Genomic DNA, 22,817 nt, shown 5'->3' with positions numbered 1-22,817 from the left:
AATCCGATTCAACATGATCATACCAAACATGTGAAAATCGATAGACATTTCATTAAGGAAAAGATTGAGTTTGGGGAGATTTGCATTCCATATGTGCCCTCCACTAGCCAACTAGCAGACACCTCACCAAGTCTCTAATTTGTTTTTTGTTTGATGACTTTAAGTCCAAGTTAAACATGACTGATATCTGTCCTTCAACTTGAAGGGGAGTATTAAATTATACCATTATCACTTATTATTTGATTTTTTTCCCTGATTATATTTTTCCTCTTTTGTTTTATTTTGTTTTTTTTTCTTATTATTTTATTCTATTTTTATTGTTTTTCATTATTATGCATATTGTAATTGGGTTTAAAAACCCCTCCTATCAATAAAAGTGTGCTGATTTTATTCTGAATCTCAACAGAAGTACATACAATTCTTTAAAGAGAAGTGATTATAATCATTTCTTGCAAAATCTTGGATAGGGCAACACATGGACTTGTGGCTTTACACCTTCCTTGTTGAATTTTGCCCCTTGGTAATCTGTGGGATGGTGGATTCCATATATGGATGCAACAGGAGGCTTGCTTATTTCTTTTTCACATCCTGCAGTTTTCCAACACTAACTAATTGGGGGTTTCACTCATGAATTCTTTATTGACATTAATTCCCGCTAAATTTTATGGGTATTAACCCTTATTTATGGAAATCTTGATCATCTATTTCTGTTCATGTTATTTTTGTTTTAACCTTTCACATTGATCTTACCCTCATATCTTTTTGTATGCACTTTGTTGTATGTGCACCTTGAACTTAAATGTATGTGCTGTAACTTTATATTTCTTAGCCATTGCTAAGATACACTCCTACAATGATGATTTCTTATTGTGTCCATCCTAATCTAAACTCACATTCATTTTCATTATTGCCATTTGTGCTAATCTCAACTTAGTGATTATTTCAACCGCCATGAAGATTTTTATGGGATGTCAGGATTTTTTATGAAATAATCAAGTTTTGATTCTTATGCACTTTGTTGTATGTGCAACAGTCAGCCCCGTCTTATTTTTTAATCTTCTTATGCTGTACGTAATAAGAAAAATTATATCAGTCAAAATTACAACTGGATAACTGCACACAGAAAAATAAAGGGACTAAGGATGCTTTCTCATGACGGAGAATCATTGTTTTTTGTTATAAATATGGAAGTAAAATTATTCTTCCAAATCATTTTAACCAAACCATAGGTAAAATTTGGAAAATTTGATCTAAACATTATTTTGTTTTTGTTTGGTAGTTGCAAAATCTTAGAAAATATTCTAGTTTAATTTTCCTCTTCGATCTGCTGTAAAATGATGTACAATTGGGAATTTTACTATATTTTCTTACGGACACAAATATAATTTTGTTGAAATGTTTAGTCAGCAGCGGTTAATTTGGGCGAAAGGACCATGCAGTATGGACAACAAATTGATAATGAACAAAGCAGCTGTGGTTACATACCACGCCTTCTAGGTGTGTAACTATATTTTCATTATAGCCATTTAATTACACTCAATTCAACATCTCCATCCTCCTTTTTGTTGCTTGTTAGACATTGTTCTCTTTCTCTGTGAAAGAGGGCATATTGAGGGAGGTATGATATTTCAACTGCTTGAAGACTTGACAGAAATGTCAACTATGAGGGATTGCAAACAAGTTTTTGGCTATATCGAGAGCAAGCAAGATACACTAGGGAAGGTAGATGCTTAGAAGTCCTGAAATAACCATTATTGTTGATGGAGCTAGATTTTTCATTATTTCAAGCATGCAGTTGCTGTGTTGCAGCAAGAGTTATTTGGGAGAGGTAAGCTTGTGATGCTGAGAACTTGCAATCAACTTCTTCGGAGACTCTCAAAGGTATCCTTAAAAGTATTAAACAATTTTTTTAAGGGGCCTTTACATAAATACCACCCAATTCCTCTATATTTGCATATCTAGCGCCTAAACTTTACTTCTTACTTTTATACTTCCCAAATCTTTCATATCACATAAAAAATATCACTAATTTAACTTTTAAAATGTGAAATACACCTTTTTATGAATTGTTAAGGTGACGTCTATGTAAAAATTGAATTTTGGGTGTTATATATGTAAATACATCTGAATTGAGTGGCATGTATGTTGTTCTTTCTTTTTGCAATCGTCACATGGCAATGCTTCTTTGCTGATGATGTTTACAGGCTAAGTTAACTTTGTTATTTATTAAATTTTATTCATCAAAAACAGATTCCAAACTATTATCATTTGTCATTCTGTCAAGTCAGTTTCCAAAGAAATAGAAGCCAGCTGCCAAGTAATATAGTTATTATTCTCGTTATTGTAATTTATGTGACATGCAGATGTGATGTTGAGGAATGCAGATAAAATGGAAGTTGAGTTTGTCAGTGTCTTGTTATTGTGACCATCTATCTTTTTTTATTTGAAATGCTTAAGTTGTCTAATATTCATGTCAATTGAGTTTTGTATTTTATGCTATAATTAAACAGCGAAGATCTCAAACAAATAAATTTCATCACGTTGACGGTTTAAGAGAGGGTTTAGTCGTAACAATTAGGTTACTGAAGCTAGTATGTATGAAGTTGAATCATAACAAGAACTATTGTCCTAAAACAAAGAGGTTACATGTGCAGACCCCTCCCTAATCTTGTAAGTTGGAGCCTATGGATTGTGCATGTCTTTTATCCTACATGTTTAGGTAGGTGCTTAATGATGACACTTCTCTCAATTTCATGAAATTTTGAACTATGAAGCCGCTTTTGTAGGCTCATTTAGGTAACATTGCTTATTATTATTAAGTAATACTATTATTTTTCCTGAATACTCTTCTATTAAAGATTTCTGAAAGCATGCACGACATCAAAGAATTTATTTTTTTAGCCAATGGTTGCCCTCCATATTCTTGGCTCAGTTGGATCTTTGTTTTATTTTATGCAAACTTTAGAATTTGTTCTAAGGCCTTTTTTTATCCTCTTGCAATATTTTCCTTTTTCTTTGATGGCTTAGTTATCTTCCAGGCAAATGATGTTGTGTTTTGTGGGCGCATTCTTATGTTCCTTGCTCATTTCTTTCCTTTGTCTGAACGATCAGGTATCTCTCACTCCCTGCAATATCCCTAACGTCACTCTATCTTCGCCCTAACTTCACAATAGTAATATGTGATTAACTTTTGCAGCGGTTAATTTCAAAGGGGTTTTTAACATATCAAATGAAACCAAGTATGAAAAAGACGGTTCTGATGGTAAGAAATATGTTTCTCTTTAATCTCACTGCTTGCTGTTATGAGTTGCTTTTATATCACTACCAAATGCTTGTCATCTGCATTTCAATTAATGAAAAAAAACGCCACTTTGATGTCTCAGGAGTCTCTATTGATTTCAACTTTTACAAGACCTTTTGGAGCTTGCAGGTAAGGTTCACTTTGGTTTTTTACTTAGATAGAGAGCCTTCCCAGTAATCCCTGTTTCCTTTTCAAGTGATTTGATGAGACAAGTTTTACTGTTAGGCCCATCAAACAAAAAGCAAAATTCTTGTCTTAAAAAATGTGATAATAGATTGATAGCAGAGAAATAAGCTCCTTATAGCATAATGCTGTAATCTTAGGATGTGATTTCTAATTTTCATTTAAGTTGACATTGATCGATGTAGGAGAATCATATCTGATGAAGCAACAGACAAGTGAAATATAATATTAATCTGACTGGATGTGCCTAAATAATGATGGCTTAATAATTTAACAAAATCTTTTATCTCTGGGAATTGAAGGCCCAAAGGGTTATTGAGAATGAATGACTTGAATCCAATCTAATAAACTCTAGGTTGTCTTATTTCATTTTATTATTATTATTTTTTATAATAAAAAAGAAAAAAAAGAGCTTAATTTAATCTTGTGTGGATAATATCATGAGATTACCTGCTTACATTGATGTATTTCTTGTAAGAATCTTGGATGGACATTTCATGCTAATGTTACTAGATACTTACACTAACCTAGTGATGTAGGATGTCTTAGGGCTAGAGTTTTTAATGTGGATTTGAGATGAAATGGAAACAATGCTACAAACATGAATCCAATTTAATAAATTCTAAGGTCGTCTTATTTCATTTTATTATTATTATTATTATTATTATTTTAAAAGAAGTGAAAAAAACTTATTTTAATCTTGTGTGGATAATATCTTAATATTAAGTGCTTACATTGATGTGTTTATTGTAACCTTAGCATGCTAATGTTACTAGATGCTTACACTAATGTATTCATGTAGGACGTCATTGGGCTAGAGTTTTTAATGTAAACTTGAGATGAAATGGAAACAATGCTATAAACATGAAAATTCGTAAGACAATCTATTAATTTAAAACAAGAAGTTTCTACCTTTGATGAAATTTTAAAAAAGAGGGTCCAACTTGGACAGAAGATTTCTTGCTTTCTACCATAAATTAAGTCTAGAAAATTAATGATCACCAAAGTCGCACACTTTGGGGTCTGAAAGTTTGAGCCCAACCCTCTTGAGAGATATGTAGTTCTAGTTTAAATTTTTAGCAGACATATTAGATTTTTCGATAATACAGTACTTAAGATTTCGCTTTCATTTTGTTTGCCATAGATGTAAGCTTCTATGATTAATTCTCTCGATAAGAGATAAATGTCGATTAGAAGTTCTTTTTAGGTAGACAATGCTTAGCATATAACATCAACAAATTTGATTTTTGATTAAGAAATTTACCGCCATCAACTTAGACTGTATGATGGTGGCATTTGACGACAGACCGACCAAAATCTTAAAATTTTTTAATTTTGGGTTGTTATAGTCTCTAGTTTTACTTAGACGAGGCAACCTACCCAATATGATTGAAGGAACTTTGTAGCGACAACGAGTTATACCATTCAAGGGAAAATTATAGAACAGGCTTGGAGGCTTCTTTGAAAGTATATCTTCAAGACTTCAAGTTGATCTTAGCTAAGAGTGCTTATGACTTTTGAAAGGCACCCTATGATTTACAACTTACTGGGGTTGTGCTATTGGGGAACATACTGGTTTTGATCATGATCACATTATCCACTCAATTAAAGTGCTTTGTTATTAACTGCTCTTTTCTTGGTGGCATATAAGAACAAATCCTATTTTTTTTTAAATAGATGTCACACTTTTACCGGTGTGAGAACTTTTGAGATTGACCATAAAGATACGTTTAATGGCATTGGCTTTTTGTGAACTAAGGTTATTTATATTTGTCATTCTCTTCATAAGATTGAGATTGAGAGGAATGGTTGAAGTTTGTTTTTAGTTTAAGCAATAAATTTCTTTTGAATATTATGAATATTGTAATTTTGTAAGATTTTAGTATTTTGATTTGAACTTGAGATGATTTGCATTGGGATTCATGAGCATTTTAAAACTAGAATTATCTGCGATTGAGATTTGTTTTCAGCAATGCCATCATCGGAATATTTAAATTGCCAAATTTTATTGTTTGGACTTCACTATTCAATTTTGTTTATGGTGGTTTGAGTTTATAATTTACATTAATTGAGCATTTTTAATTATTGTTTTTTCTTACAAACATTGTTTACTCTACCCTCATTTGTAGAGGATTGGGTCTGCCGATGGGGATTTACGTTCTAATCATAAATTTAAAATCATGACTTGAAATCATTGCTTTATTGCAATTCTTTTGCAAATTTATAGTTTGGATATCTTTTGCGAGCTTATGTTTTGCCAACTCTATTCTTCGGATGTGGAGAATCAGACTAGGTAAAATTTACGACCTTATCTTATAGGCAAAGCAGTTCATTTGAGAGCATGCATGTAACATGGCGATGATTGTAATTTAATCGTGAAAAAGAGAAGTTTGAATTTTCAAAATAGTTACATGCCCCTCAAGATTGAGCAAATTTTAATTAATATTATCTTTTAATTCGCATTGCATTCTAAGACTTTTAATTAAAGCATTTAGCTTATTAATTAGAGCATGTAGAGATATGTTTGATTAAATAGACTTTAGTATAATTTAGAGAACTGTCACGACCCGACCCGGGGCTTACCAAAGCGGGTATAGACGGCCAGATGATGTAAATTAAATTTTCCATACAATTTAAAAGATGAAAAGAGCCACTATAAATTAAATTAAAGCAGTACAATTAAAATTACCTTGTTGACGGTTGTCTGCATTTTCTATAAACGTTTTCTCGTCTATTGCTCATCTTTTAATAGTTTAATTAAACATAAAAAGTTAGTTAAAACAACTGTGATCTAAACGAACCAGTGAATATTCATACTTCTAAACTAAAATAATACAAGGATAATAAATAATAATATGCATCCCAGTTAAAATTCTTTATAAATCAATATAAATATTTGTCATGCTATAAAATGAGTCTATATTATTCTCATATTAATATCATTTCATGTATATATAACTGTTACAAGAGACACCTTTTACAAATTGTGTCAACTAAGACATTAATATCAATATCATTTTCTATTTTTTTGCACGGATACATTAGTGTTCTCTCACTAGTACCATTAAGGGGTGTTTCATCTTAGTCAGTCATGCACATACAAAAATTCAACATAAACATATATATTAATCACATTCAATCATACTATATAAAACATACACTAGAATACTTGAGTAATTAACAACAACATTCGCAACGATATGACCAATAAAGAAAATAATAGCTCAATCAAAACAAAATATCCACAAATTTCATCAAATGTAAACATATTTGAGAAGAAACAAATTATTACTATAACTTAAAATTACAAGTACACACCTTAATATTGATTATTTGTGTTGAATTTGCCTTGATGTCAATTCCTAAAAAAAAATGTTGTATTCTTATTTTTAAAAATTAGTTTTATTGATTATATTATTATATAAATCTAATAATTTATTGTATTTTAATTAATTATTAACTTTACATTAATTAAGTATAAGATTTTCATTATTTTACCTTATATAATCATGTTTTTATTCAATATATATATGTATAAATTGTTTTATTAAGTTATAAAACTTACCTTCCTTGATCGAATTCCAGACACACACACACACGCAGCCGAGGCTTCGGCTCTCCCGCACAGTTCTCCTTCCTCACGTTGCCTCATTTGACATTTACACCAGACGTCGCCTTCGTCTCCCCTCTTCCGCTTAACGTTGACGTTCGCCGTCCCCCGCTAGGTGAAAACCCTAGTGTCACGTTTTCGCTCGACAGGTCCTCCCGCGACATCTTTCTCTCTATAGGTTTCTTCTTCCTCCTCAGCTCTCTGATTGCATTCCTGTCTCACATGCAATTTATAGGACAAATTCCCTTCTTCGACTTCCGCCTCTCTTCATTTCCTCTCCCATTGTTCGACTGCTCGACCCTTCGCTTCATCTTCTTCGCTTCTTTGTTTCCTCTTCTGTTTGTTCATTTATTCTTCCCCGATTCTTCATTTCTCTCCCACCATAACTCAAACGAGACTATTACAATCTTCTCCGCTTACAAAAAATTTCGTCTTAGAAATTTAAAATAACGAACTGCACATCACAACTCTTAAGCATTTTCTATTGGACAATCTTCTAAAATTTTGGTTATAGCTCTATGATATGCTTATTAATTTGAATTTTTAATTAATTAATTTTTTATTATCTTATAATAATTCTATTGACTCTTTCATTACAATTACATTAACTAGTCTTACACCATGAACTCTGATACCATTTTTTATCACGACCCGATCCAGGGCTTGAAATTAACCAAGGGGGTACAGAGGGTCGAACGTTGTGAATTGAATTTTCTATACAATTTAACAGATGAAAATAACCATTGCAAATTAAATTAAAACGATATACTTAAAATTACTTTGTTGATGTTTATCTACATCTTCTATAAACGTTTTCCTGTATATCGCTCATCTTTTAATAGTTTAATTAAACCCGAAAGGTTAGTTAAACAACAGTGAGCTAAACGAGCTAGGAATACTCATATTTCTAAACTACATCAATATAAGAATAAGACAAAACAATATGCATTTCAGTTAAGTTTTTTATAAATCAATATAAACATTTGTTTTGTTATAAATGTGGTATATATTATTATCATATCAATACAACCGTTGCATGAAACACTGCCTAAAAATTATGTCAATTAAGACACATCAATATTAATGTCGTTTTCTATTGACGTGTACGGGTACATTAGTATTCTCCTACCAGTACCATCAAGTGATGCTCGTTTATAGTCAGTCATGCACATACAAACATCAACATAAACATATATATTAATCACATTCAATCATATTATATAAAATATATACTAAAATGCTTGAATAAATAGTTACAATATTCACAACGATATGACCAATAAAGAAAAGAATAACTCTATTAGAATAAAACATGCACAAATATTGTCAACTGCAAACATATTTGAGGAAAAAAAATTATTACTATAGTTTAAAATACAAGTGCACACTTTGATGCTGATTATTTGTGCTTGAATTAGCCTCGACTCCAATTCCTAAAATAAATATGGTATTCTTATTATTAAAAATTAAATTTATTGATTGTATTATTGTATAAATTTATTAATTTATATTAGTTTAATTAATTGTTAACTTTACATTAATTAATTATAAAAGTTTCATTATTTTAACTTATATAATCCTTTTTTTATTTAATACATATACATACATACATATATGTGGCTCCATTACTTCGTATGTGATGAATAATATGGGAGGCCCAGGGCTGCAAACATAACAAACATAACATGCATACATACATATATCTATCTATGTGGCTCCATTACTTCGTATGTGATGAATAATATGGGAGGCCCAGGGTTGCAAACATAACATACATAACATGCATACATACATATATCTATCTATGTGGCTCCATTACTTCGTATGTGATGAATAATATGGGAGGCCCAGGGTTGCAAACATAACATACATAACATGCATACATACATATATCTATCTATGTGGCTCCATTACTTCGTATGTGATGAATAATATGGGAGGCCCAGGGTTGCAAACATAACATACATAACATGCATACATACATATATCTATCTATGTGGCTCCATTACTTCGTATGTGATGAATAATATGGGAGGCCCAGGGTTGCAAACATAACATACATAACATGCATACATACATATATCTATCTATGTGGCTCCATTACTTCGTATGTGATGAATAATATGGGAGGCCCAGGGTTGCAAACATAACATACATAACATGCATACGAGAAAAGGCCAAAGGAGGCACCCTACCATACGTGACTAATACAAAAAAAAAAAAGATACAGATAGACTCAATAAAATGTAAAACAAATTTAAAACATGCAGAAAACAAGTAGCTAGAGACGAGCCAGTTTATTTCTGTCTCTTCCTCTAGTTTTAGGAGCTGAAGCAGATAACAAACTTTGAAGAGTCGTGTCATTACTAGGAGTCACCAAAGTGTCATCCATTACGTTTCCAAGTTGGAGTGAGCCCTTAGCCTTCTTCTTCCGCCGAGAAGTGTAAACCTGTCATTCTTCATCGGAAGACATTCTCCCCTGCTCCCCCTCATTCTTCATCGGAAGACTGGCTCATGTGATCCTCGATCTGATTTGATGTTAACACCGCAGTAGGAGGAAAAATAGTTTTTGCCACCGCGATAGGTTTCAATGTATTTGAAGTGTGCATTATTATCTCTGCACCTGATGCTATCTGAATAGGAGCTGCGGGACTATCCTGATTTTTAGTTCGAACATTATTCGTTGTAGTATAGTCAGGAGAAAGAATCTCAGGGGCAGACACTAACTCTTGTCTTGCGGTAATTCCTGCTTCAGGTTGACTGTCATCAGGTTTGTTGAGAGCGCGTTTAGGCACATGTGGTGCACTAATAGTGTGTTTCTGCTTTTGATTATTGTTTTTCAACTGTGGGTGCAATCTGAAACATTTTTCCTGCTAGTGTCCAAACATCTTGCAGTGTTTGCAGTAGTATGGTTTTTGTTCCATAATGATTTTTTGCCAATAACCATTGTGAGCAGATCCAAACCAGACTTATTGTACATACGGTAGTGTAATATCTCGTTCAATTAAAATCCTTGCAATAGAGGGCCTTGAGAAATGAACTGTAGGTAAGTTTACCTGCAAAGGTTTTCCAAGGATAGCAAGGATAGTCCCAATGGATAGTCCCAATTGCATAGAAGATAGGTAAATCAAAGAAATGAAGCTTGAGTTTAGGTATTGAGAACCAGATAGGTGCAATTGGAGGTTCTTGACTGGGATCAAAATTAGGGGTCCATTTGAGCAATTTCATATGTTTGCCCTCAATTGTGATGAATTTATTTGAGAAAATTCTTGTGTAAACATCTTTTGTGCTCAGCTGTATCATAACATGCCTTCCGTCGAAATGACCCACCTACCAATCCCCAACCAGTTTGAAGTCTTCAAAAACCTTCCTGATGATCTCAATCTTAGGGCAACCTAATTGAAACTTTCCAACTAGTGTAAATTTGTATTTTCTTACACGAGTTGAAATTTCAGCGTCGGAAAATAAAATTGCTGGTTTGCCCGCCTTTTTTTCTACTTTTTTTTTATGAGATTTTAATCTCCATTTCCAGTAACAGAATCATGGTAAATCTGCGGGAATACTACACTATCTGCGAGTTGAAAAAGGGAGCTGCGTTTGTGAACCACTGTAGCATAAGAGGGTTTGGCGGAGTTTTCACCGGCGAGGGCGGCGACATAGGAAAGTCTTGAGGCCATTACTGTAGCCAGTGCCAACTTGGAGCACAGTGAAAAACTGCACGAGTGTTGAAAAGCTCTGTCGCAGACCTGACGGCTTTGTCGCAGAGGAGAGTTTTCACCGGCGAGGGCGGCGACATAGGAAAGCCTTGAGGCCATTACTGTAGCCAGTGTCAACTTGCAGCACAGTGAAAAGCTGCACGAGTGTTGAAAAACTCTGTCGCAGACCTGACGGCTTTGTCGCAGAGGAGACGTAGCAGCGGGCGGGGCTCTGTCGCAAAAGTCACAAAGGAGACGCAGCAGCGGGCGGCTCTGGAGCAGCGGAGGAGCCGGAGACGCAGCAGAAGGAAGGTGTCGAGCGGTCGAGCGGCTCATGAGAAGTAGCAGAAGGAACTCTGTCGCAGACGAGACGCAAGCACGACCGCAGCGCTGCCACAAGACGAGACGATGCGAAAGGGAGCAGACGACGCGAGCGCGTGACGAAGCGAACGACACTAGGGTTCGCTATGGGGCGAAACCCTAACAGAGCGGAATGACAACATGGATCGGAAAATTATATATATATATATAATATTTTTAAAGAGAAAATGATACTGATAGATTGTATGAGTGAGACCAAAATAGACTCCCAACCCACACGGTACAAAAAAAAAAAAAAGAAGACCCAAAAATAGATGGTACATATAAGACCAATCGGGACGACCCAATTTAGTTCTGCCTCTGCCTCTAGTTCTCGAAAAGGAATCGACTAACAGATTGGTTAGGTGCGTACCATTGCCCGAAGTAACCAAAATATCATCCATTAGATTCCTTAATTCAAGTAAATCTCCATTCTTTTTCTCCTCCTGGAAGTGTAGACCTGCCATTCTTCATCCGAGGATTGTTGCTCATTCGAATGAGGTGATAGTGCTGGAGTAGAAAGATTGTTAACAGTTGTGCCCACAAGAGGTTCAAGTGTGTGTGAGGTATGAGTTGTCGCCTCTATTCCAGAGATACTTTCTGAAGATGAGGAGCTGCAAGGTTCTTCTGATTGTCAGTTCATGTAAGTAGGGCTCCTTCAGTACTGTTTTCAATAGGGTTTTGCTCCGCAGGGCCATTTAGCTTCTCATCAATCGCAGAAACAATATTTTCAGGGGGAGGGTCCACAGGGGCAATTAAATCAGATATCAAATTCTGTCCTGTGGTAGTTTTCTCACCCGGTGGAACACATATGTCCAGAGCAGTGGGGTTTGATCCATCCTTATTCACTTGATATTTAGATTTCAAATTTGGATGAAGCTTATGACATTACAATGAGAACAATAAGGAGGTTTATGCTCCATGACTATTTGCTGCCAATATCCATTATGAGTAGTGCCTAACCAGACTTCAGTAATATCAGGTAAAATAATATCTCTTTCCACAAAAATTCTGGTCATAAAAGGTCTGGTTACGTTGAAAGTGGGTAGTTCTAACTAAAAATTCTGGTCATAGAAGGTCTGGTTACGTTGAAAGTGGGTAGTTCTAACTTCATAGGGTCCCCAAGTATGATCTCAATAGAGTAAAAAACTTGATGATAAAAAAAATGTAGCTTGAGAGTAGACAGACTAAACCATACCGGTACAGTAGGAGGTTCATGATTGAGATCAAAAGCAGGAGACCACTTGAGTAGCTTCATTGATTTACCAACAATGTTAAGATTTTTTTTGGGAAAAATTCGAGTGTAGTCTTCAGCCGCAGTTAATTGATTCAATACATGTCTCCTATCTATAAGCAACACTTTCCACTTTCCTACTAATTTGAGTTCATCAAAACTTTTCCTGATAACTTTGATAGGTAGGTGCCCCACGAAAAATTTCTAATAAGAGCAAACTTGAATTTCTCAGTCAGGGTTGAAATTTCTAAGTCAGAAAAAAGTGTTGCTTTCTCACTTTTTCAGCTTGCATTCTTAATAAAGGGATAGTCATATGTACTGTCACGATACTCCTTATAACTTGAGAGGAAGATAACCGTTGTCTCCACCTGAGGATTACCTACCACGCGGGCAAAGGAGGTTTTGTCAGGTTCAACCAAAGAAGAAGGAAGCTCCATTACAACAAGGAGAAGCCTTGCCTAGTCGGGTAGAGGGCAAATGACGTGCCAAAGATGTTGGGGCGAAGCAACAGATGTCGAAGCCGCGGAACAGTCGCAACTGACGAGGTCTAGAAGATAGGAAAAGTTGCGCAGAATACACGAACCGCAGAAAAGGATGCCCCGAAGAAGCTTAGTGAAGACATGCCTAAGCCCTTCGTCATTGGGCAGGACGAAGCGATGCGCGTAGGAGGAGACGACGTGCGTGAAGCCCTTCGCCGTCGAGTACGAGAAATCCTTCGTCGTTGAGGACGACGAAAACGATTGAAAGCCGAAGGATTCAAACCATCGGGCGAAACCCCATATATATATATCATATTATTAAGTTATAAAACTTACCTTCCTCGATCGAACATCACACTCACACACACACACGTAGCGAAGACTTTGGTTTTCTCGCACAGTTCTCCTTTCTCTAGTCACCTCGCTTGACATTCGCATTAGACGTCGCCGTCATCTCCCCTCTTTTGCTCAACATCGACATTAACTATCGCACACTAGTTGATCCTAACATTAAGCCTCCGCTCGACAGGTCCTCCTCCCACGGTGTCCTCTCCTCTGCTAGTTTCTGCCTATGCTCTTTGATCACATTCCTGTCATACATTCGATTTATAGGGCAAATTCTTCTCTTCGACTTCCACCTCTTTTCATCTCCTCTCCTGCAGTTCGGGTGTCAGACCCTTCACTTCGTCTTCTTTGCTTCTTCGTCCTCTCTTCTGTCTGTTCGTTTCTTCTTCCCCAATTCTTCATTCTTCTCTCCCCCATAACTGAAATGAGACTATTACAAGAACTCACCCGTTCTTCAAGGCACATACACATCTTTCAAGGCAATGTATTTATCTCATTTTTAGCTGGGCATTATTCGCTGACTATTTGTCTGAGCAGTTAACAATTTGGTTAAAGCACATGTGGACAATTTTTTGTTTGATGCTTGGTACATTTTTTTAGGACAGTACATGTCAAGGCTCTATGATCCATTTTCATGTTTTCCAGTGCACTTGTTTGATGCGCTCTTGCAATTCTATACATTTACGCAGTTCATTTCCATGTTTTTTGTTGTATTTACACAGTTTATTTGTGCGCTTTTGTGGCGTTTATGTGATGTTGATGCGGATGTCTGCGACACTGTGGATGAACCAGTGATGAACCAGCTTGGCCTGTTTCTTTTCCTTGACCAATTTAGGGATTTTCGCTTTCAAGAGCAACCTGACTGTCACGATCTAGCTCGAGGTTTAAAATTAATCAAGATGGGAACAGAAGGTTAGACAATGTTAACTAAGTTTTCGATGTTCATTTACTATTTAATAAATGAAATGGTCACTAAAAAATTAATTAAGATATTATAATTTAAATTTTCCTCTTGCCTGGTTGTATGCGTCTTCTATAAATATTTTTCTTCCCATCGCTTATCTTTTAATCAATTAATTAAATCCGATAAATTACATTAAAACGGTAAACTTAAACATAGCTAGTGACTACTCACACTCTTAAACTACAACAATACAAGAGAAAATAAAGTAATATGCATGCTAGTTAAACTTTTGATAAATCAATATAAATATTTGAAGTTATTTAAAAAAATCTTACTAAATTAATAACATATCTATATCATTCTATATCCGCACAACCGTTCATTTAAAAATTTGTACAAACTAGGATGCTTCAATATCAATATACTTTTCCATATACGTGCACCTTAGCTTCCTCTGCTAGTACCATAAAATGACGACTCCATCATAGCCAATCATACACATACAATCAATCTATATAGATCATATTATTCATGATTTCATGTCACTCTCGGTCAAGCCGTAACTCGCAAAACTTTGCCTTCTCCCCTTTGCGCTCTATTCGGATCGAACACATGAGCTCCTGGCTTCGACTCCCTTCTACATGAGCTCCTATTGCGGTCGACACCTCCTTTCTTCCACCGCTACAGTAGGATCCGCTCTTCTCCTCTTTCTGCTTTAGCTTCGTGTTTGCTCATGCTTCCTCCTCACAACTTCTTCATCTGCGCTCGCACGTCACACGAGCACCACGTCACTGTCCTACCTTGTTCGACACAACATGTATGTTGACTTTGATATTTTATAGGTGAATTCATCTCATTGGCTTCCCGACACTTCATTTTGACTTCCTGACTCCTCGCTTCTTCTCCGTATTGTTTTCAGCCGGGAAATCCTCCGATTGACGTATATCTCCGGCCAAATGCCATGAAACTCGCCTAGTTTTGCCCCCCAATATTCCACAACTACGTCCCCTCAAATCCCACTTCCTAAATACTTTCTTGGAGCTCTAGAACTGCAATCAATAGTAGCTTGGAAGGTACAAATGTTGGTAATATATTTTTATGTGAGTTCTTTTGTACAATCCATAATTCAACAATTTAATTGCCTTTTTTTTGCATATATGAAGTTCATAACTACTAGATTGCAATGACGTGGTGATCTAGAATCTAGGGTTTATTTCTAATGCAATTCTAATATACAATGCATAGTCAGATTCAAACAATGTATGCATCAAACATTAAATTTATAAGAAAACTAGTATGAATTTCAATGAATTATCTGTCACCATAAATGAAAATAAAAAATTGTTAATATTTGATTTCCATGAAAATGTATTAGTTTATTATAGAAATTAATATTAATAAATTAAGATCAAAGAAGCTACACATGATTTATATTTATGTAAAAAAAATATCACATTTAACAAATCTGAAATTAACCCATCACATTTTCAATCAAAAAAGTAGAGAAGCGGGAGAAAGAGGAAATAAGCAATATTGAAATATCTTATAGACACGGTTCGTGCTTTGAACAAGGTGGTTTTTCTCCTGGAAGTGTTTCCTCTCTAATCTCGGAATAAATGAGGAAGGGTTTTACTCGAATAAGACTTTTATTCATACCGCATATTATGGTTTAGGCCCCTCAAAACCCTCATTTTTACTAAAATTTGATAGAACGGTAAGCCTAAATTGAGTTGTAGAAATTGCATGTTGTAAGAGGAAAAACTACATTTATGAAAGCCTAAATTGAGTAGTAGAAATTGCATGTTGTAAGAGGAAAAACTACATTGTCGAGTAGGAATTCCAGAAACGCTAAACATCAAGGAAATAAGAATAATACTATAGATATGTCACGACTTGATCCGGAAGCTTGGAATTACTAAGACGAGAACTATCGGTTGAATAGGAAAAAACTATTTAATAGTTTCATTTCATAATTAAAATGAAATTCAAAACACAAGAATTATTCTATTTATGAAATTCAAAGTCACAACCTTTTCATACAGATTTTTAAATTTTTACAATTGACAAAAAATAAAACTCACATATATTACGTATTAGCCTATGCTCAGCAGTGTCTGCACACGTACTCTCTTGGATCCATCTAGCCTATAAATGATTTTCATGTAAAAATATTAGCAATTGAAGAACTGAATGTTTGAGTTAAACTACTTAGTGGGAAAATATTTTTAAATTATAATAATTCTCATTTTAAATTATTTTGTAAAAGTGCAGTAAACAGTAAAAAATTGTGCTTAATAAAAAAAACAGTGAATAAAATCGTTTTCTATTTATTTTCATTTATTTCTATTACACTTTTCATTATTGAGAGTTTTCGTCTAAAGGTATATTTAAAAAATATATATATGTTTAACATTTTCCAAGCCACCATAACGGTAAACAATTATTTTCATTTTCATAACATTTCGTGCACGTGTATATTGCATTCTCTTGTCAGTGCATTCATGGTGGACTCCCATATACATGCATTTATCATATTTTACTTCTTCTCTTTTATTTAACATTTAAAAGAAAAACATATTTTTTTTATTTTTGAAATAAATACATAAAATAATAAAAACATGTGTAATTGCTTTCAAACATAAACATAACAAATAAATACATAAAAGAATAAAAACATGTGTAATTGCTTTCAAACATAAACATAACCATTGTTAATTATAAACATGTTTACTCACCTATATAGTGCGGTCAACTATCATTTCCTTGGTCAGTCTAATCTTTTGGGTGCGCCTATATAAATTATTTAAATTATATTTGTTATATATTTATTTTATTTTGAATTCTAATTTCATTTTGAATACTAATTTAGATATATACACTTTGCCTTTTTATATTATCACTACAATTTTTTTTAATAACTAGTCATAAATTGTTAAAGGTAACCACCTAAAAGTGTAGTTAACTTTACCAATGGAATATTAATTGTTTAAATAGGATTTCATCTTACTTAATGACCCTTTATTTTCCCTTATATACACCTCAATTAAGATATCAAACTTTCATCTGATAACTTTCAAAGTTTTGTTTTATTTAAGAGTAACCTTATTATGCCTTAAAGTTGGGGTTCTTAACTTTTAATTTAACATGACATTAATTAATTTAACTTAACATTGATTGAATTTGAAAAACAATAATTGATTTTTATAATTTGATTTCATAGTTGAACTTTCCCCTTTTCTTTTCTGATTTCAACCTTCTCATCCATTTGTCCTAAATAATTTTAGTTAGATTTAATTAATAGGATTTTCTGAAAATTAATTTCAATTACATTAAATTAATTACCTAAAAATATTTCTTACTTAAACCATAACTCATTTATTTCCTTATTGCCGAGCCTTCTACCATCGGAATAAAGCTTTAAGCTCTCGATTGAGCTTCTCCCGCATGCTCTTTCCTTTTTCTCGCTCGCAGACTCTCAGAACAGAACGCTTACGCACAAAGAAAAAAAACCAACTTGTGCTGCTCCATGCACGAAACTACTCGAGCATCTCTAGTGCTCATAAAGCCCTATGTGAAGAAAAAATAGTACATCAGGACTCTGCATGCAGAGCTGCTTGTGGAGTTCAATTTCAAACTGACACGTGGAAGGTCGGGCTCACCTACATAAAAAATGAAAAAAAACCAAAAATGCACGACCCGGCCAGACCGATCTGTTATTTTTCCTTGCCGATGCGTTATAGGAATATTCCATCGCGTTACAGAGCCTTGCCCATGTGTTATAAGAAAATATTTTTTGTGTTATTTATCCTTGCCGCCGTGTTATAGAAATATTCTCTTGCATTATTATGAATAATTTTCGTGTTATTCATATGTTATTGATGTGTTATTGAGGTGATTTTGAGATGTTATTGCTCTTTAAAAAATAATAACAACTTAAAATCGCCTTCATAACAAACAATACCAACTTAAAATCGCCTTCATAACACATGAATAACACATCAGTAGAAGTTTTCATCTTGTCATTGGATTGTATCACCCCAATAACACATAAATAACACAAGAATAACATACAAATAACACATTAAAAATGGAAAGAGTGACTGAGGTGATTTTGAGATGTTATTATTCTTGAAACAACAATACCAACTCAAAATCACCTCCATAACACATGAATTTCACATCAGTAGAAATTTTTATATTATTAGATTGTATCATCTCAATAACACACCAATAACACATAAATAACACACGGCTAACACTTTAAAAACAGTAACTGAGGTGATTTTGAGATGTTATTTTTCTTTAAACAACACTAACTCAAAATTACTTCCATAACACATTAATAACACTTCAGTAAAAGTTTTTATCTTGTCATTTGGTTGAATCACCTCAATAACTCACCAATAACACATGAATAACATGAAAAATATTCAGAATAACGCGAGAGAACGATGAAATATTCCTATGACGCATCGGTCGGGCCGGGTCATGTTTATGCGATGGAATATTCCTATGACGCATCGGTCGGGCCGGGTCATGCATTTTCATTTTTTTTCACCTTTTATGTAGGTGGGTCCCAATTTTCCACGTGTCAGCTCAAGATTGAACTCTATAAGCAGCTCTGCATGCGGAGTCCTGATGTAATATTTTTTCCTATGTGAATGAGGAAAATTGCTCAACTCCTCACAACTTCTTTCTCTTTGCATTAGGTCACTTGCGCTTTCCTTCTGTCTTCCCTTTCCTTGTGTACGTAGAACTACAAGTGTCAATGACATGAGGGGAAGTTTCGCTTGAGCCTTTGTTACGGTAGTTCAATTGCAAGAATGAAAGGAAACCTCCCACGCAGGTAAGCTGCTCGTTTCCTCCTCCTCCCTCTTATTCTTCTCATGTTTCTAGGGCACAACTTCTTTTTTCTCTTCTCACTCGTTATCTCACGCGTGTTTTAATCTCTCATAGGCTTTTCCATCAGCGGCGGGGAAACAATCAAATGACACTTGTTTCTCACTTTCATTTCCTCTTTTTTTATCGTTAAGTTAATTATAATTATTGCTAGATAATCCTGCAAGTCGTAGTTGTAGTAATTTCTTACAATTATAAAGCTGTGTACCAACCACACAATGAAACTGCAAGCAACTATAATCATGGAGAGATTTTCCAGACTAATAGTTATTTACGACACAAGCCATAGCAATCTTAACTACCCACTAGGATAGGAGAGCCACTTCATCTATTCTTCCAACTTGTGATATTCTTGAAATATATCCAAATATAATTGTTGGATTTTTGTCGTTGTTGATATTCACAAGTCATCTAGATCTCTTTCTACTTCACAAGATACCTTTGGTGTTCATCATCATTAGCGGACACAAGTTAATCAACAATAAGAGCATCAGGAATTGGATTAATATGATAGTTCAAAAAGGGTTTTTTTTTTGGCGATTGATGGGATGCGAAAACATATGCACAGGGGAGAAGAATTCACAATACTAGTTGTTGTTTCAGGATATCATTAAAAAAAGGAATATTTTTTGGATTTATGATGTATATACATTTAGCCCTAAGCATTTCTAGAGAAAACCTTTCTGGTTTAGGAAGATCAGGTTCTTAAAATTCTTTGAACTCCATAAACCTTATTAACATCCGCAAAGTATTCGTAATTGTTATATTTATAGCTACTTCTTTGCATATTTTTCATACAAATCCTTCATTTGAATAATAGGAAATGTCATAGGACATGCTTCATGTTGGTGCAATTAAGATTAGGCGGTAATCATTTCCATGCAACAAAAAGTCCCTACTAAGGAATTCATTGAATTTCAGAATTCAGCTAAATTGTTCTATTGATATGAAAATGGGATATAAATGCCCTTCTATGAATCCTGAAATAGGAAAGACAAGAAATAGAAATAACATGAAAGGAAAGAAACAACACCTATATCTCTAATTAATCAATTACTAATAATTACTTGAATATAAAGGAAAAAAATATAAAATAGGAAAGGAAATAAATCCAATCCTCATAACAACATAAAATAGGAAATAAAATTAATCAAATCGAAGGAAATAATCTAAAATATGAATGGAAATAAATCCAATCCAAGGAAATAAATCTAATCCTCATAACTTCTATTTATTATGAACAAATTATTTTCTAATATAACTTCTAACACTCTCGATCAAGTTGAAATATGATTGACAATCATGTTCAGTTTGGATTTGAAGGTATCAAACAATAGGCAAGGGAGATTCTTTGTGAGCTAGAATTTTGAAGTATTCATCCCGTACTTGGTAATCAATCTCAAGAATATTTAGAAATATTTTTCGTTAACTGCTATTGTCTTTGATTGCAGATTCTGCAGTGTCTGTAAGTAGGCGGAAGACTCATACAGGTAATATTGCTGGAAAGTAGACAATTTACAAGAAAAATTGATTTCTAGTTGGCTGCGATTCTCTTTGACTGCAGTTTCTATAGTGTCTGCAGGTAGGCGGAAGACTTTTACTGATAATGTTGCAGGAAAATTTGCAGGGAGTTAGATAGCCTATAGGGTAAGCTGTAGGGAACAGGACCAGTAGAGAATGGTGCAGGGTATGGCTTGCAGGAGAATAAGAACACCTGCAGGTAAAAAAAGAATGAAGGAGGGCTTGTTGTAGGAAAAAAGCTCCAGAGGAGGGCATGCTCGAGAAAAAAAATTCTGGCTGCAGGAAAATGTTCCAAAGAAAGACATGTTGCAGGGAAAAGCTCCGAAGGAGGGTCCGCTGCAGGAAAAAAAGCTCCGAAGGAGGGTTTGCTGCAAGGAAAAGCTCTGAAGGAAGATTTGCTGCTGAAAAAAACTCCTTAGGAGTGTCCGCTGGAGGAAAAAACTCTGGAGCCTTATTAATCACAATAGCAACTATAGTGTTGGAAGTGATCACATCTTCAGTCAAGCCCTATGCAGCTTCTTCATGGTACAACACTACCATCACAAGGCAAACACAATAATTGCTGACACTACCATGCCTCCCTTTGCCACTCTTTTTAGATGCCCCAAATCCCCTGTTGCTCATAATAACAACACTGAGCCTGAGCCTCACTACCTCGACATAGTGCCTCTCCTTCATGTCATGATCCTTTACAATGTGGTTCTTGAAGGGGATATGAGCTCTACAGGCGGCTGGGCAAGATGTTGTGCTTTGGTGATAGTGAAGGTTTCAAAATCTTCCTCAAGTTTCTGTTGCGACTGCTCGGAGTCAACCTCTTCAGTGGCGGACGCAACCTTTGAAATGGAGAGGTCTATTGATCCCCAGTCAGCTCCATAGATAATAGAAGTGGAGCGAACATGAAGGAGGATGACGACATCACCAGGTCGAATGTAGTTACAAACAACCCAATTCATAGTGTAGGCGCTTTCTTCGCTCAGATCTACAATAATCACAATCCAACGATGAGAGCTAGCAGTGGGGTTTGCCGTTTCCGCGGACGAGAAGAAGAGACGGTGATGATGTTTGAATCATCTGTGCTGCGACAGTTGAAGCAAAGGCTGTTGGAACAACAAAAACGACAGAAATCTATTGGGAAACAACATGGAAGCCTGTAGTTGTCTGCAGGAAGGTTCGGTGATAGAAGACAAGACGTTGCAAGAAGGGGTCGACGACTGGAAAAAATAGCAATGGCCGGCTTGCAGGAGGTTCAGGAAGGAGTTCTGACGGCTAGGGTATGTAGGTAGAGGAGGTTTTGATTGCTAAGGCCTGCAGGAGGGAATTTCGGCGGCGGGAAAGGCTGCAGGAGGAAATTCAGATTGCGGGGCCTGCACCTGCAGGCAGAGGAAATTTTCGTAAGAAAAAATGAAATGAGGCGGAGTTTCCGACGGTAGATGACTCTAAGATTTGTCTCAAGACTCTGATACCATGTTGATTTTCAGAATTTAACGGAATTGTTTTATTTATATGAAAAGTGGGTATAAATACTCTTACATGAATCATACATGAATTCTAGAATAGGAAAGACAAGAAAGAGGAAATACTATGAAAGGAAAGATATAACACCTATATCTTCAGTTAATCAATTCTTAATAATTACTTGGAGATAAAGGAAACAACATAAAATAGAAAAACATAAAATAAGAGAGGAAATAAATCCAATCCTCATAACAACATAAAATAGGAAAACCTAAAACAAAAAAGAAAATTAATCCAATCCAAGAAAACAAATCTAAAATATGAAAAGAAATAAATCGAATCCAAAGAAATAAATCTAATCCTCAGTACTGTTGACCTCATTTTTGGTGAGGTTTAGTCTTCCTCTTAGGGTTTATGATCTAGCCTTAGGGACCTCTCTTTGACTATCTTTCCTTTGATTATCTTAGAACCTTAGAAATGGAACCCGCATTGTTTTAGAAATTCAACCTCCTTCTTTACTCTTTTGGAGTTTGGATGTGTGATATCGACCTCTAGCATTTGGAGGTTGAAACTAACATGAGAAAACCCAAAAGGAGTCTTTATATGATCTTTAAGCCTGAGACTGCCTTAACCTCGCAATTCGGAGAGTCAACACGTCCGATCGCCACAATTCACATCGCTTGCACCGTTACCCGTCGAAGACTCGAGTAAAACTTTTGAAACGATCGATCACAAGTCAAAATTTGGTGAGATTTGAATTTTGACTCGTTTTTGACCCGATTGTCGACGACGTCGTGCGAGCGACCCCGAATGACAAAACGGACTGCACCG

At 34.9% G+C, this 22,817-nt stretch overlaps 1 protein-coding gene across 1 annotated transcript in view; it reads left to right on the top strand.

Moving 5' to 3' along the window:
* Positions 1 to 22,817, top strand: part of LOC110023794 (THO complex subunit 1) — a 54,286-nt gene that overhangs the window by 5,445 nt on the left and 26,024 nt on the right. The window contains exons 4-9 of the mRNA XM_020723385.1: positions 1,404 to 1,497; positions 1,577 to 1,722; positions 1,810 to 1,881; positions 3,039 to 3,111; positions 3,197 to 3,262; positions 3,384 to 3,430. Of these exons, the coding sequence (XP_020579044.1) occupies positions 1,404 to 1,497; positions 1,577 to 1,722; positions 1,810 to 1,881; positions 3,039 to 3,111; positions 3,197 to 3,262; positions 3,384 to 3,430 (498 nt within the window). The remainder of the gene's footprint in view (positions 1 to 1,403; positions 1,498 to 1,576; positions 1,723 to 1,809; positions 1,882 to 3,038; positions 3,112 to 3,196; positions 3,263 to 3,383; positions 3,431 to 22,817) is intronic.

This window comes from Phalaenopsis equestris, unplaced genomic scaffold, assembly GCF_001263595.1.
Source record: "Phalaenopsis equestris unplaced genomic scaffold, ASM126359v1 Scaffold000002, whole genome shotgun sequence".
Lineage (NCBI taxonomy): Eukaryota > Viridiplantae > Streptophyta > Magnoliopsida > Asparagales > Orchidaceae > Phalaenopsis > Phalaenopsis equestris.
The sequence above is the reverse complement of the archived record's forward strand: the minus strand, read 5'-3'. Positions and strand labels throughout refer to the sequence as shown.